The sequence below is a fragment of the Talpa europaea genome, assembly GCF_964194135.1.
Source record: "Talpa europaea genome assembly, chromosome: 1".
Taxonomy (NCBI): Eukaryota; Metazoa; Chordata; class Mammalia; order Eulipotyphla; family Talpidae; genus Talpa; species Talpa europaea.
Window position 1 is genome coordinate 49,599,907 of NC_140073.1, and position 16,657 is coordinate 49,616,563.

Sequence of the window (16,657 nt, forward strand, 5' to 3'; positions counted from 1 at the left end):
GGTGTCCTCATGTGTGGGGTTCTCGGTCTTTTTGTCCATGCTTGTTCATGTTGTGTGTGTGGGGTTGGGTAGGGGCTTAGTAGAAGGAAAAAGGAGTGACTAAGAGAGAAAATACTGAGCCATTATCACCTTAAACTTTGGCAGCCCCTGCATTTAAAAAGAAATCATCTGTGAGAGATGACTAATCTGATAAATTACCTGATAAGTGATCCTAGGAAATGAGTAAGCAGAAGCGTTAAGTCAGACCATGGCCAGATCTGCAGTGGCAAAGGATGTGCACTGTTGTTTTGTTTTTTTTTTTTTTTTTTTTTAAGATTTTTTAAGATTTATTTTATTTATGCATACAAGAACTGGGGTGTAGGCCAGAGGTACGGGGATTGTGAGGACTCACCAGAGACAAGTGGGGAGCAGACCAGGCAGATCTACTGAATACACTGCTGAGGGGAGCAGCGGGTGAGACGGGAGAGGTCTGCTGTGCCATGTGGGTTAGCTCCCTGGCGGGGGGGGGGGGGGGGGGGGGGGGAGGGATCAAGCTTATGCCACAGTGGCTGGCAATAGCTTGATAGCACTGAGACTTTAACACTGGGAAGGCCCCTGTGTGTGTGTGTGTGTGTGTGTGTGTGTATATATATTTAAGTTCTAGAGCCTCGGACAAATCTAGGGACTGTGTCCAGGGCCTGGAAAGAAGAGCAGGGCGAGAGAAACTGTTACAAATGCCACAAATCTAAATGACTGCCTTATGCTTAGATGTTTTCCTGCAAAATGCATGGTTGTTAGAACCAGGTCTTGGTAATATTCTTTTAGATGAAGCTGTTTAATGTGAACAAGGATGGTGAGTGGGAAAGCACTCAGCCTGTGACCAAGAACTGATACCTCTGACTCTTGGGAACCTCCCACCCTCCTGACTGTAGGGGCAAGTTTCAGGGGGGCTGACTAGTTCAAAATATTGATTCTGCAAACCTAAAAGGAGAAGGTGAAATGTGAGCATCATCGTGTGTGAACACCTTGAAAGTATAGTGCCAAACTGGTAGAGATAGGAGTATCCTCACTAGACCAATGAGGAAACTGAGGCCCAGAGAGGATGACCGGCTGAGTCAGAGAGGCTCACTGCCCACAGCGATGGCTGGTGAGGCTGGGAGTCAGGACAAGGGCTGAGGTTCTGGCTCTGCTGATCTGGCTAGTGGGCCAGTGTGATCATTGCTGAGTCTATCACACTCTGGATGTCCCCAGGAACATATGGACATCAGTGTTTCCGGAAAATTCTTTTCTCTTAGTTTCTTCATTTACAAAATGGGGACTTTACCGCCTTCAGGCAGTTGCGATATGAAACATCACGTAGATGGTCCATGAGTCAAGATAAGAATTTACAGTAAGTTTGGCATTCGGGATTGTTTACACACATCTCTTGAACATTTGTTGGGTGGTGTGCTTTCCAGAGGAGGTGATATTTTTAGATATTTTTAGAGCTGATCCTGCTATCTACCATCTTGTTGGATTTTTCCCTTTTCAGGACCTCCATGTTCCCAATGAGGACCGTATCAAGCAACTGCTGGGACAGGATGCCTGGACTTCACAGAAGAGTGAACTGGCTGGTTTCTATCCCCGACTCATGGCCAAGTCAGACACGGGGAAGATTGGTTTAATCAATCTGGGCAACACATGCTATGTGAATAGCATCCTTCAGGCCTTGTTTATGGCTTCTGAGTATGTGCTACTTTCTAATTCTTTATCTGCCTCCTCTAGTATGTGGGGGTTGGGATGAAGTTTGGAGAGGATGGATCCTGCTTTCCATTGTTGTATAGTTCTCTGAGGTTTGTGGGAACATGTCGGGCAGATGAGTTGCTCCAGGGGGCTTCAAGCTGTTGCCAAGGCAGATCAAGACTAGATGGGAACTCGAGATGAGGCTTCAGAGATTGGGCATTAGTGGAAAGGGGATTTATGCTCGTTTGGTTGACATCACTGACTTTTTTTCCCTGGAGGTAGATTGTGTCTTTCAGAGTTGAACTCCCACTGACCCTGATATTAGAGCCCCCTCCACTTTAATAAAACAAAAGTCTGTATTGTCAGTGACTATCCAACATATGACTTCCTTAAAAGTCACTCAAGGTTTTGGCCAAAAAAGTAGACATCTTTAAAAAAATTGTTTTTTACTGTGATAAGATATAACAAAATGTTTTGCTATCTTAACTATCTTGAGTGTACAGTTCAGTGGTATTCCATACATTCACATTGCTGTGCAGCCATCACCACCATCGACCCACATAACCTTTTTAATCTTATAACTCTAAAACTTTATACCTATTATGCAATTGCTTCCCATATTCCCATTCTCCCTTCCTCCTAGCCCCTGGTAACCACCATTCTACTTTCTGTCCTATGATTTGGACTAAGTACTTCATGTAAGTGGAATCATACAATGTTTGTCTTTTTACAACTGGTTTGTTTTTTCTTTTTTTTTTTATGACCTCTTTATTAGAAAATGCCCTCAAAATTCAACCATGTTGTATCACATTATAGAATTTTGTTCCTTTTTTAAGACTGAATAATATTCCATTGTATGTCATGCATTGCTTAATGACTAGGATATATTCTGGTCATTAAGAAATGTGCTCACTGTAACTATACAAACCTAATCTACCCAAAGGACACAAAAACATTAATTCAAAAGAACACCTGCACCCCTATGTTTATAGCAGCACTATTTACAATAGGTAAGCTATGGAAACAACCCAAATGCCCAATGCTTCTTGACTGGATCAAGAAGATGTGGTACATATACACCATGGAATATTACTCAGCAATCAAAAAAGATAAAATCATGCCATTCACAGCAACATGGAAGGGATCATGCTCAGTGAAATAAGTCAGAAAGAAAAAGAAAAATACTGGATGGTTTCACTTTTAGGAGGAATGTATAGGATCTAAATAAGGAATCAGGGAAAAAAAGTAATTATAATAAAGCAAATAAGGGAGGGAGAGGGGAGTAGGATCAAAACAGGGTGGGAAAAGCATAAGGGACTATGATGATGGTACATGGGTGAATTGGTGGTGGGAATTTCATGGGGACTATAACCAAGATGCAAAAGCATACATTGTACAAAAATGAAGAATGATGTAAAAAATATATAAACTTAAAATATACAACCTAGATGGGATAGTCTACTCCACACATAGGTGATATGGGTATAGTTTGTTGTGACCACTGTCATGTTGGTCAAAATGTTGTTAAGCAACACATGCCTATATACCACATTTTGTTTATCCATTCATCAGTTGATGGACACTTAGGTTGCTTCTTTATTTTAGCTATGCTGCTATGAAGATGGGTATACAAATATCTCTTTGATCCTGCTTTTATTAGGGTATATATGCAGAAGTAGAATTGCTGGGTCATATGGTAATTCCATTTTTAATTTTTTGAGAACCTCCATACTGGTTTCCAAGGTGGTCATACCAATTTACATTCCCACCAGCAGTGCACAAGACTACCTTTTCCTCCACATCTCTGCCAACATTTGTTAATGCTTTTCCTTTTGTTAATAGCAATTCTGAGAGATGTGAGGTGAAAATCTCATTGTGGTTTTGATTTTAATTTCCCTGATATTGTTGAAGTTGAATACCTTTTCATGTACCTGCTATTTATGCCTTCTCTGAGAAAATATCCTTTCAGATTCTCTGCCCATTTTCTAATCAATTCCTGGTGTTTTAATTTTTTTTTTTTTTTGCTACAGTTGTGCGAAATCTTTGTATGTTTTGGATAGTAACTCCTTATCAGATATATATGCACATATATGTATGGTTTGAAAATATTTCTCCCACTTTTCCTTAGTTTGCCTTTTCATTTTGTTTCTCCAGTTGTACAAAATCTTTTTAGTTTGATTGTTTTTCTTCCCTTTGCTTGGCAAAAAATCATTGGTAAGACATATGTCAAAGAGCTTTCTATCTATATTTTCTCCTAGTTGTTTCAGGTCAACTCTTGTATCCATTTGAAGTTGATTTTTGTGTATGGTATAGGATAATGACCCAGTTTAATTCTTTTGCATGAGGCTGCCCAGTTTTCTCAGTACCATTTATTGAAGAGACTCTCTTTCCCATTATATATTCTTGCCTCATTTGTTGTAAATTAATTGACCCATGTATGTGTAGGTTTATTTTTGGACTCTGTTCTGTTCCATTGATGTAAAAGTTTGTTTTTTAATGCCAGTTCTGTGCTGTTTTGATTATTATAGCTTTGTAATATAGTTTGATATGAGGACATATGATACTTCCAGGTTTCTTCTTTCTCAAGATTGCTTTGACTTTAGGAGTCTTTTGTGATTGACATCAAAAGGATTGGTTTTTCTTCTGTGGAAAATGTCTTTGGAATTTTGATTAGAGGTTGCAGTAAATCTGTAGATTGTTTTTGGTAGTAAGGGTATTTTAGCAATATTCTTTCAATCCATGTCTATCATCTACCTTTCCATTTGTGTTTTCTTCAATTTTTTTCATCATTATGTTACAGTTTTCATTGAACAGGCCTTTTACTTCACAGGTTAAATACATTCCTACCTATTACATTCTTTTTGATGTAATTGTAAATGGGATTGTTTTCTTCATCTTGCTGATAACTCATTGTTAGTGTATAGAAATGCAATCGAGATTTAATCTTGATTTTTATACCCTGCAACTTGACGAATTCTAATATTGATTCTCACAATATTTTGGTGGTCTGTAGGTTTTTGTACATGTTATATCATGTCATCTGCAAATAGGGACATTTTTGCTTCTTTTCAATGTGGAAGCCTTTTTTTTTTTAAAGTTTTTTTTTGTATGGAAGAACTGGGGTGCATGCCAGAGGTTCCAGGGGGTGAGAGTATTCACCAGAAAAAGAGTGGGAAGCAGAATAGGCAGATCTACTGAAATACACTGCTTAGGGGAGCAGGAGAGGCCTGCTGTGCCATGTGAGTTAGCTCCTGGCCAGGGGTTGAACTCAGGCCCTTGAGGTGAGCCTTCATGGTGGTAGCTCCAAGACTTAACTCCTAGGCCACCTGGGAGGTCCCTGGAAGCCTTTTGTTTCTTTTTTTCCCCCTCATTGCTCTGGCCAGGGTTTTCGGTAGTATGTTGAACAAAAGTGACAAGACAAGAGTGTACATTCTTAATCTTTTTTCTAATTGACATATATTTTGATCTATAGGATATACATATAATGTGTTCCTGGTATATATGTATGTGTATGTATGTATGGTCCTTTAGATAACCAAAATATATTTCTCATGCATATCTGGGTTTTATTCACAGTTCCTGGCTCACAGCTTCCAAAATCCTTGGAATTTCTTAAGTTTTGAGAGTTTCAGATATGATTTTTGTTTTGTGAATGATATAATATTTTGGGAAGCACTTAAATATGAGGACTGGTTGCTAGTAGAACTAACCAAGTAATTGGAGGGTGGAACTTCTAGTCCTACCTCCTCGACCTTCAGGGAGGAGAGAGCTGGAGATTTGCATTCAGTTGCCAGTGGCCAATGTTTAAATTAATCATGCCTAAGTAATGAAGCCTCTGTAAAAATCCAAAAGGAGGGTCTTCAGAGAGTTTCTGGATTGGCGAACACAGTGGAGGTTTGGGGAGAATGGCATGTCTGGAGAGGGTCTAGAAGCTCCATGCCCTTTCCCTATACCTTGCCCTACGTATCTGTACCACCGGGCTGTTATTGAGTTATGTCCTTTGTAATAAATTGGTGATCTAGTAAACAAATGAATTCCTTGAGTTCACCATTCTAGCAAATTAACAGAATCTGAGGAGGGAATTGTGGGAACCTCTACTTTATAGTCAGTGAGAAGCACAGATAACAGTCTGGGCTTGCAGCTGGTATCTGAAGTGGAGGATGGTCTTGGGAGACTGAGCTCTTCACATGTAGAATTTGACACTGGTCTCCACACAGAAAGTGTCAAATTTACTCGAATTTTGGAACCTCTACTGGTATCCAAGAATTGCTTGTGGTAATGGGGGAGGATTCCACATACTTACTGCAGTTGGGTCCAGGAGTGCTAAGCAGTGATCTTAGAAGAAAAGCTTTCAGCATCTCACCATTGAGGATTATATTAGCTGCTGTCTTGTTATAGATATGACATTTACTGTGTTCAGGTACATTCTCTCTATAAATCTAATTTAGTGAGCACTTTTCTCATAAATGGTGGTTTTGTTGAATTTTCTGACTATTTAGATGGTCATATGATTTTTATCCTTTATTTTTTTAACATGGTGCATCATATCAATTTACTTGTGGATGTTGAACCATTCTTGCATCCTGTTTTATAATGTCACAGTTTACATCTTTTTATCTTGTGTATCCTTTCACTATTGTTACTTTTTTACTACTTTTGTCTTTTATCTGGCACACTTCCTTCATGTGTTTAATCTACCATGTTTTACAACATTACATTAGCCTGAATTTTACTATATTATTTATTTTTACTTGTGAGACTTATACCTTCTTATGTTTTCCTGTTACTTGCTATAACCCTTTAACCTTAAACAGTTCCTTCAACATTTTTTATAATACTCATCTAATGGTGATGAATTACTTTAACTTTTGTTTGTATGGAAAACTTCAATTCTAAATAACAACTTTGTTGGAGAGAATATTCTTGCTTGGCAGGGTTTTTTTTTTTTTTTCCCCAGCACTTTGAATATATTATACCAGTCCCATCTGGCCTACAAAGAAAAAAAATTTTTTCTGTAGAAAAATCTGCAGAAAAATATCGATAACTTGTCTCAGTGTGTCTGTTTTTGTATTTCTTACTTGTAAGTCTGAACTTTCTGAATTTGAATGTTTTTACTTTCCCACATTGGGGAAATTTGCAGCCTTTATTTCATCAGCTACTTTTCTGCCCTTTTCTCTCCTCCTCCTGGGTCCCCTATGATGTGACTATTGTTCCATCTGATGTCCCATAGTCCCTTAAACTATCATTCTTTTTGATGCTTTGATTTTCTGTTAGTTTGCTGATCTGATTTCTGCATCATTTAGTCTGATAATTGACTGTTGTATTTTTTAGTTCAATTATCGTTTTTTTAGCTCTGCTGATAATTTCTTATATTTTCTACATCTGCTGAAATGGTCACTTTGCTCATTTATTCTACTGACCTCAGTGAGCAGCTTCATGATTGTTATTTTGAATTCTTTCAATAAATCACTTATTTCTGTTTCTTTAAGATCTTTTTCTGAGGCTTTATCTTATCCTTTCATTTGGAATATATCCTGTTTCTTCATTTCCTTGACTCTTAGTTTTTGTGTGTTAAATAAAACAACGACCTCTTCCAATCTTGAGGGAATTACCTTGTATCTTGTACAGAGGAACCTTGTTCAACCCTGCCCTAGCTGTTGTTCGTCTTTTATACTTTTGTGATTGTCCAAGTAGCCTACTTTGTTCTTAGTGACTTCCAATAGTTGAGGGTGTGCCAAGGCCTGTTACAGTCCTAAAGGGGGAGATCTCAGTGAGCACTTAGTAGCTGCCTATTGGAAGCTAGACCCTTGGAAAGCAGCTTTTATAGCTTATAAAACCTCAGGGGAATCAGACGGGATGTGCGTTTATGTTTACACTGAGCCTGGGGTGAAGTGGTGTAGCTAGGTAAGAATTGTTCATTTGTCTTCTAACATCCTGTTGAACCCATATAAATAAGCCTCATTGACCCCCAGAGCCAGTGGATCTGTCCTCTGGGCAACAGCCACAGAAACCATGGCCCCGGATGTGAACACAGGCTCCTTTCACAGAGACTCCAGTGATCTCGTGTGGGGGCAGAGGGAGAGCAGGAAAGGTGCCTGCCAGTCTGCCCAGTGTCTGAAGAGGATTGCAGTTAGTCCCAAGAGGATTGCAGTTAGTCCGTGGATGTTTTCTTAGAAGTCTTCCCCTCAGGCAGCAGTTTTAAAGATAAACTAATAAGCTCCTTTCATGGTAAGACTGGGCATTTGTCTGCTTCTGCAATGTGCCCTTGGGGATCGCTGGTTAAGATCTCTTTCTCTTTTAGAGCCCTGTGGGACTGTGAATGTAAGCCCTGCTTGCTACCAAGCCAGGCATTCTAGGATTGTTCCTGAGTGGCAGCTAAAAAGCAAGGGTTTTAGAGGTGCATAAATTCCAAGTGATCTGGAGTGAGGCCAAGGGAGAATGTGACCATAGCTCCATCAACTTCAGCTGTCTTTGGAGATTATTTCAGTAGGCACCTTAGATGTGTGTTAAATCAGAAGCCTGCCCTTCAAGCTGAAACTTTTAAGATAAAAAAATAGGCCTCTTTTATGGAAGATGAGGCATGATTCAGTTGGTTACCTCTGCACTGGGGAGTTAGCCTTGGTGCATCTGCAAAAGTCCTTTAGGAACTGTTTCTCTACTGACCTTTGGGTGTCATGGATGCAAGCCCTACTGACTTTCAAAAGCAGATGTTTTGGAGGCCTGTTTCGAGTGCAGGTTTTAAAATTTGGGATTACAAATGTGGGGTTCAAACCCTTTGCTTCTCAAGAAGCTGTGCATTGTGAGTTCCCTCCTGATTGTGAATTGCTACACTGGCTTTATGGTAACATTGTGTTTCAGGCTCTCTTGCCATTTTTTTTTTTAAATCATTCATATATTTCTTTTTTTCTTTTTTTTAAAGATTTATTTTATTTATACATGAGCCGGGGTACAGGCCAGATGCACGGGAGGGTAAGAGGATTCACTAGAGACAAAGCAGGGAACAGAACAGGCAGACTGATGAAATACACTGCTGAGGGGAGCAGTGGGCAAGACAGAGAGGTCTGCTCGCCATGTGGGTTGCTCCGAGGCCAGTGGGGATCGAACTGGCACTGCAGAGGCTGTGGACAGCTTCACAGTGCTGTGCTCAACTGCCTGCTCCACCAGGGAGGCCCCCTCTTGCCATTTTGATTGGGTGTTTTTTCCCCTCTCATTGGGTAGGAGTTACTCAGTTTTTGGATTTCTTTCAGAGGTGATTGTTCTGTGTGTAGCTGTACATTTGGTTGTCTTTGAGGGGAGGTGAGTTCAGGATATTTCTCCATCACCTTTTTTTTTTTTTGAAGATTTATTTTTATGCATACAAGAGCTGGGGTACTTACAGGCTAGAGGTGCGGTGAGGGTGGTGGGCAGTGAGAAGATTCACCAGAGTGGGGAACAGAACAGGCAGACTATCTGAAATACACTGCTGAGGGGAGCAGCAGGCGATTCAGGAGAGGTCTGCTGTGCCATGTGGGTGGCTCCCTGGCCAGGGATCAAAGTCGTGCTGCAGTGGCTGTGGTTAGCTTCATAGGTAGCGTCTTAACCCCTTGCGCCACCAGGGAGGCCTTCTACATCACCATTTTTAACTGTAATACTGGATAATCTCTTTTGAGGCACAAAATGTTTAATTTTCATGATGTCTAATTTATTTTTCTTCTGTTGTCTTTGTCTTTGATGTTATGTGCAAGAAATCATTACCAAATCCAGTGTTGTAAAGCTCTTTTTAAATGTTTTCTTCCAAGAGTTTTATTTTTTTAGATGGTACAGTTAGGTCTTTGATACATTTTGAGTTAAGGTTTGTCTTCATTCTTTTGCATGTGGATATCTAGTTTTCTGAACACCATTTGTTGAAAAGACCCATCATTCTCCATTCAGTGGTCTGGCACCCTTGTCAAAAGTAATGTGACTGTATATACAAGGATTTATTTTGGGGGTTTGTAATCTGTTCCATTGTTCTATATAACTGTTGTTATGCTGATACCACCTTGTTTTGATTAACTTTGTAATATGTTTTGAAATCATGAAGTTTGAAGACTCCAATTTTGTTTTCAAAAAATTTTTTGGTTGTGTGGGTCCCCTTGAAATCTCATGTGAATTTTAGTATGCATTTATCATTTTGATAGAGATTGTCTTTTATTTGTAGCTCACATTGGGTAATGTTGACATTTTACTGATATTTAATCTTCAGTCCATGAACACAGGATGTTTCCATTTATATCTTTTAATTTCTTTTCTCAATATTTTATAGCTTTCATTGTATGAATGTATTTTATTTTTTGATGCTTTTGTACATGGAGTTTTTTTTTTTTTCCTTTCCATGTTGTTTTTTATTATTATTGTACAGAAAGGCAACTGATTTTTGTCAACTTTGTATCTTGCTGCTTTGCTGAACTCATATTTCAGGTCTATAGCTTTTGTGTGGAGTCTTTAGATTATTCTATATTTAGATTATTCTATATTTAAGAACATATCAGCTGCAACACAGTTTTACTTGTTCTTTCAAATTTGGATCATTTATTTTTTTCACCTAGTTGCTTGGGTAGGACTTTCAGTATTTTGTAGAATAGGGTGGTGAAGGCAGGCATCCTTGTTTTGTTCCTGATCTGGGAGGAAAGACTTAGTTTTTCACCAATTAGCATTATGTTTGCTGTGTTTTTCATATATGGTTTTTATTACATGGAGGTGGCTTCTTTCTATTCCCTTTTTTTTGAGTGTCTATCATGAAAGGGTGTTGAATTTTTTCAGATGCTTTTTCTGCATCAATTGAGGTGATTATGTTATTTTTTAATTTTCATTTTGTTGATGTGTTATATCACACTAATTGATTTTTATATGTTGGACTGTCCTTGCATTCCAGGGAGAAATCCCATTTGGTTATGGTATTTAATTCTTTCAATATGCTGCTCAGTTCTGTTTGCAGGTATTTTGTTGAGGATTGTTGCATCGGTGTTCCTAAAGGATATTGATCTGTACTTTTCTTGTAGTCTTTGTTGGACTTTGGTGCCAGGATTATGCTGGCTTTATAGAATGAATTAAGACATAATCCCTCCTTTCAGTTTTTTGGAAACATTAGAGAAGGCTTGCTAATGGTTCTTTAAATGTTGAATAGAATTTGCCAGAGTAGTCTAAAGTTACAGGGTTTTTCTTTGTTGGAAGATTTTTTTCCAGCTATTTATAACTCTATCCAGGTGGTCTTATTTCTTTAGCTTTTGTTTTTGGTAGGTTTTCTGTTTCTCAGCATTTGTCAGTTTTACATAGGTTATTAAGTTGCTTTGCGACTGTTCATGTTACTGTCATATAATCTTTTTATTTCTGTTGAATTGGCAGTAAGTCCCCACTTTTATTTCTGATTTTTGTAAATTTGAATCTTTGTTTTGTAGGTCAGCCAGAAGTATTTCAGTTTTGTTGATCTTTAGTGAGGTGTCTTATTAAAATGTTGGCACATTTTAAAATTGGGTTGTTTATTATTGTTGAGTATTAAGAGTTTTTTAAAATATATTTTGGATAACATTCCTTTATCATATGTGTCTTTCAAAAATATTTTCTTGCAGTTAGTGGCATTTCTTGTAATTCTCTTCATACTCTTTTTTATTTTTATTTTTTTAAAAGATTTATTTATTTATTTATTTATTTATTTATTTATTTATTTATTTATACAAGCACTGGGTACAGTCAGAAGCGCGGGAGGGTGAGAGAATCACCAGAGCCAGAGCGGGGAGCACAGCAGGCAGAAGGACCGAGGTACACTGCTGAGGGGAGCAGCGGGCGGCAGGAGAGGTCTGCGCGCCATGTGGGACCCTCCTCCGGTGGCTGGGGAGCAGCCGGGGAGCAGCCGGGGAGCAGCAGGGGAGCAGCCGGGGATTGAACCGGCGCTGCAGCGGCTGTGGGCAGCTTCACAACCCAGCGCTCAACTGCTGCGCCACCGGGGAGGCCCTCTTCATACTCTTTTGCAGAGCAGAATTAATTTTGATGAAGCCCAGCTTGTCATTTTTCTCATGAATTGTATCTTGATGTATCTAGAAAATCTTCACCATACCTAAGATCATCTTCCCTTATATTACTACCATCTACCCTTTGTTGTCTTCTAGGAGTTTTATAGTTTTGTGTTTTACATTTAGGTCTGTGATCCATTTTGAGTTAATTTTTGTAAAGGATATAAGTTTTGTGACTAGATATTTTTGCATGTCCATTTATTCCAGCGCCATTTGTTGACCAGACTGTCCTTGCTTCATTGTGTTGCCTTCATTCCTTTGTGAAAGATTAGTTGACTGTATATGAGGCGTCTATTTCTGTGCTTTCTGTTTTCTTCCATTTATTAAGTCAACTAGTTTTTTCACCAGTATCACACTTAAGCATCTTTTTAAAAAGTCGCTGTGAAAGTCAGCTTTGATTCTGGCTTCTGGTATGTCCTGAGTGAGTGTCTTCTCTCTGAGTTTTGAGTCTACTAGGAAGGAATTGGAGCTGACATCGAGACTTTCTGTGGTGCTGCTGGTTGTGCTTCTCAAACTGCTTGGTGAAGGACTGGTTTTATTTATTTTTTAAATTTCCATCCTGTTGCAGACTGTTTACACTTGTAAAATACAGTGACATGACTTACCAGAAAAATGATCCTGCGCTTGTTTGGTCATAACTGTGTCAAATTACTGTGCAAGTTTCTAAATGCCCACTGGGTTTTGGACCTTATTTTGTTGCAGGCTGGCTAAGGGGTCTGCATTTTGGTAGTGCTGTTTTTTGTATGGTGGCTACAGGTTGGGGAAATGCCTGCTGTATCTGCCTAGAACCTTTCGTGAAACAGGAGCTAAGCTGGGGCCTAGAGATGAGCTTGTTCTATCAGGAGGGGCTACTTCCTGTCTCCCCTGGGATTGGACTTCTGTCCCTGAACCCCGTCTACCCTCAAGTATCCTCTTTAGCGTATTCCTCACTGTGACCCTTGCTTCTCATTCGAAGGCAGGGGAACAATTCAGGGTAGTCGAATGGGCAGTGGCAAGGGGGGGTCTGAGAAGGGGCTGTAAGAGCAGATTTGGAGGGCCAAGGTCGAGCCTTTTCCTGAGGAAGCAGGGCGGAGGGGGTGAGTACGACTGATACTGAGCATTCTACCATGACAGCCATGGGGCCAGACGGTCTTCGAGTCTTTGAATCAGAGACTGGAGAGCTGGAAGGGACTGCAGGGGTCACCTCGTTGTGCTGAGTTGTTTGTCTCTCGCTCCTTCCCGGCCCCTGACCTTTGACCCACGTGAGCTAGAGGTGTTCGCCTTTAGCTAGGAGACTCTGGGTTGCCCGTGGTATGGGTGAAGTAGAGACCCCTTTCATGCCCTTGGCTTACCCTGGGTGCTCCTGCTTTGTTTTGAAGCTTCAGACACTGTGTGCTCCGTTTGACTGAGAACAACTCGCAGCCCTTGATGACTAAACTGCAGTGGCTTTTCGCCTTCCTGGAGCACAGCCAGGTGAGTGCGGGGGTCGCTCTCATCTAGACACCCTTTCCCCAGGACTTGCCTCCATTGGCTACAAGCCCCTCCTTCCTGTGATAAGCTGTTGAGCCCCAGTCTGCGATTGGTATGGGTTCCTGGCCAAAGCCCGTGGAGCTGACTCAGTGTCCCTAGTGGGCAGTAAAGGGAGTGTCTCCTCGAGCTCCTCACCTGTGCTGTCGCCCATCGGTAATTCAGTCCATTGCATTAGGTGTTGCTCTGTCTGCTGTGATTAGTGAGCACTCAGCACTGCCAGGTGCCCTGAGGGCTGTGCTTTGTTCTCTGTCTGCCCGCATGGCACCTAAATCCCTTGGCCAGGTTCCATGCCAGGTTCTCTGTGGGGGTATAGACATCAGTAAGCAACAGTCCTGCCTGCAGGAAGCTCAGGGTCTGTTGGAAAGATGGGCCTGCGAGTCTCCACTTAGTGCTGGAACAGAAGGGACTGCAGCTTGTTCTGCATGCAGGGGAAGGGGACATTCGGAAGATGTCATGGGACAGTGACACTGGCTCTGAGACTTGCACTCTCTACTAAGCTTTTGCTAGGGGAGAAGGGTGTTTGTAGAGGGAATGGCCGTGAGCAGGGACCTGGAGGGAGAGTATGAGGTGTGGCAGGAAGAGCAGATTGCTGGGGCTTGTTCCTCTCCATGACCCTGATGCCTTGATCACAGGCTGCGGACTTGCCGGGACGGGATGGGCTGGCTGAGGAATAGTGAGAAAGGGGAGGGCTTTGGTGAGGAGGCTGGGAACTTGGGAAATGGTTGCCAGGAAGACTCTCAGGTGAGCACACAGCCCCTGACTGTGCCTTTCACCTGCCTTGGTCCTAGCGGCCTGCCATTTCTCCAGAGAACTTCCTCTCGGCATCCTGGACACCCTGGTTCAGCCCTGGCACCCAGCAGGACTGCTCGGAGTACCTTAAGTACCTGCTGGATCGGTAAGAGAGGCCAGACCTGGCTTAGGCGGAGGCTCTGGGCTGCGTGTCTTCCTGGAAACGAGAGTGGAGTGCTGCGTTGCAGCACACCTTGCAGCTTGTCGGTGTGCAGTGTGTGCCATGAGTGGGGGGGGCAGGCCAAGCGTGAGGTGCTGCCCTGAACTGTGCGCGGAGCGTGTGCACGGGCACCCAGTGCTGCGCCTGCCTGTGGCTCCGGGGCGCGTGGCCATGGGTGCACATGGCTTGTCTCTGTGGAGTGAGTTTGTGGGCCTGTGTGCAGGTGGCGGGGTAGCACGTGTGCCTGCGAGTGAGCGTGTCCCTGTGGTAGTAAAGATGCTTCTGGCCAGCTGGGCAGCGTAGACGCGTGAGCCGGGCCAGTCCCTGGCAGTGGATCTTGTGTCTATGAGGACCCTGTGCTCCCGCCGCAGGCTGCACGAGGAGGAGAAGACCGGGACCAGGATCTGCCAAAAGCTCAAGCAGTCCCGCTCGCCGTCCCCGCCGGAGGAGCCCCCGCGCCCCACGTCGACCTCGGTGGAGAAGATGTTTGGGGGCAAGATAGTGACCCGGATCTGCTGTCTGCGCTGCCTCAACGTCTCCTCCCGGGAGGAGGACTTCACGGACCTCTCCCTCGCCTTTCCCCCGCCCGAGCGCTGCCGTAGGCGCCGCCTGGGCTCCGTGATGCTCCCTCCCGAGGACGTGGGCGGCCCAGACCCCCAGGCCCAGGCCCCAGGCAGGGCGGGTCCCCAGCGCCAGAGAAAACACTGCATCGCGGTGGACACCCCGCCCCCCGTGCTGGACATTGACCGCCCCGACGCCCAGGCGCCCGGGGCGGGGAGCAGCCTGGAGGTGGAGGTGCGCAGCGAGGAGGGCGCACCGGGGGCGCGCACGGAGGAAGGCGCGCAGGGTGAGGAGCCGCGGCCCCAGGAGGAACCCCAGGAGCCCCAGGAGAAGGGGCTGGCGGAGGAGAAGGCGGCCGAGGGCGGGAAGCGCGTGGAGGACGAAGAGGCCCCTCCAGGCCCAGGGCCCCGCAGGGCGGCCGCCCCCGCTGCCGGGGAGCCGCTGAGCGCCCCCGAGGCCTCGCGCTCTGTCCTGGACCTGGTCAACTACTTCCTGTCCCCCGAGCGGCTGACCGCCGAGAACCGCTACTACTGCGAGCCGTGCGCGTCGCTGCAGGACGCCGAGAAGGCGGTGGAGCTGAGCCGCGGGCCGCGCTACCTCATCCTCACGCTGCTCCGCTTCGCCTTCGACCTGCGCACCATGCGGCGCCGCAAGATCCTGGACGACGTGGCCATCCCGCTGCTGCTGCGCCTGCCGCTGGCCGGGGGCCGGGGCCAGGCCTACGACCTGTGCAGCGTGGTGGTGCACTCGGGCGTGTCCTCCGAGAGCGGCCACTACTACTGCTACGCGCGCGAGGGCGCCGCCCGCCCCGCCGCGGCCGCCGACAGGCCGGAGCCCGAGCACCAGTGGTACCTGTTCAACGACACCCGCGTGTCCTTCTCCTCCTTCGAGTCTGTCAGCAACGTCACCTCCTTCTTCCCCAAGGACACGGCCTACGTGCTCTTCTACAGGCAGCGGCCCAAGGAGGGGGCCGAGGGGGCCGAGCCAGGCTCCCCCAGAGTCCGGGCGGAGCCCACCCTCCACAAAGACCTGATGGAAGCCATCTCCAAGGACAACATCCTTTACCTGCAGGTGAGCAGCCCCGGGGGGGACCTTTGACCTGGGCGGGGGCACCCCGCACCACCACTGACTTAGATAGCTGCTCTCGCGTCCCTGGGTCTTCCTGCGCAGCCATTCCTCCGTTGCTTTTCGCGGGAGTGCGTCAGTGGCCCGGACAGACACGGGGTGACTGCAGTAGTAACAGTGCAGGGTGCTCCCTCAGGCTGTGCAGGTGCAGGCGGGGCCAGCGGAGAGGGGTGTGAGGCCAGTTTCAGCTCAGCAGGAACAGCTTTCTGGCAGGCAGGGACTGAGCACAGCGTCCTGAGAGCAGTGAGCTGGGCAGCATCCACAGGCCGTGGAAAAGGTCTCTGTGTAGCGTGGTGGGACCCTCAAAGTCCATGGACCTCCTCCTTCCTCGTGCCAGGACTAGCCTTGTCTGTCAGTCCCAATCTAGTACGAATAAGTTCACGTCTCCAAAGGGCTGGGAGTTTTTATTGGGAGGAGAAGGACCTCTTTGGACCCTAGATCTAGACTCACCCTCCTTCTGAGCTGGGATGCCCTTTGCTAGGGCAGGAGCAGTGGCTTCTCTGTGCCTGGACTGAGGGGCTGAGGAGAAACTGAAGTGCGGTGCCGTGGGGAGGCAGGGGGACTCCCATTTCATTGCTTGCATTTTAAGTTTCCTCCCCACCCCCCACCCATCTTCCAGGAGCAGGAGAAGGAGGCTCGAAGCAGGGCGGCCTACATCTCTGCACTCCCATCTCCACACTGGGGCAGGGGCTTTGATGAAGACAAGGATGAGGATGAAGGCTCTCCCGGGGGCTGCAACCCTGCAGGTGGTAATGGTGACGACTTCCACAGACTGGTCTTCTGA

At 44.8% G+C, this 16,657-nt stretch overlaps 1 protein-coding gene across 1 annotated transcript in view; it reads left to right on the top strand.

The window, feature by feature from the left end:
• The window catches only part of USP35 (ubiquitin specific peptidase 35), a gene marked incomplete at both ends in the record, with an annotated part of 27,570 nt that extends 10,913 nt beyond the window's left edge, over positions 1-16,657 (top strand). The window contains 5 exons of the mRNA XM_084240319.1: positions 1,511-1,704; positions 13,088-13,181; positions 14,027-14,133; positions 14,559-15,819; positions 16,493-16,657. Of these exons, the coding sequence (XP_084096445.1) occupies positions 1,511-1,704; positions 13,088-13,181; positions 14,027-14,133; positions 14,559-15,819; positions 16,493-16,657 (1,821 nt within the window). The remainder of the gene's footprint in view (positions 1-1,510; positions 1,705-13,087; positions 13,182-14,026; positions 14,134-14,558; positions 15,820-16,492) is intronic.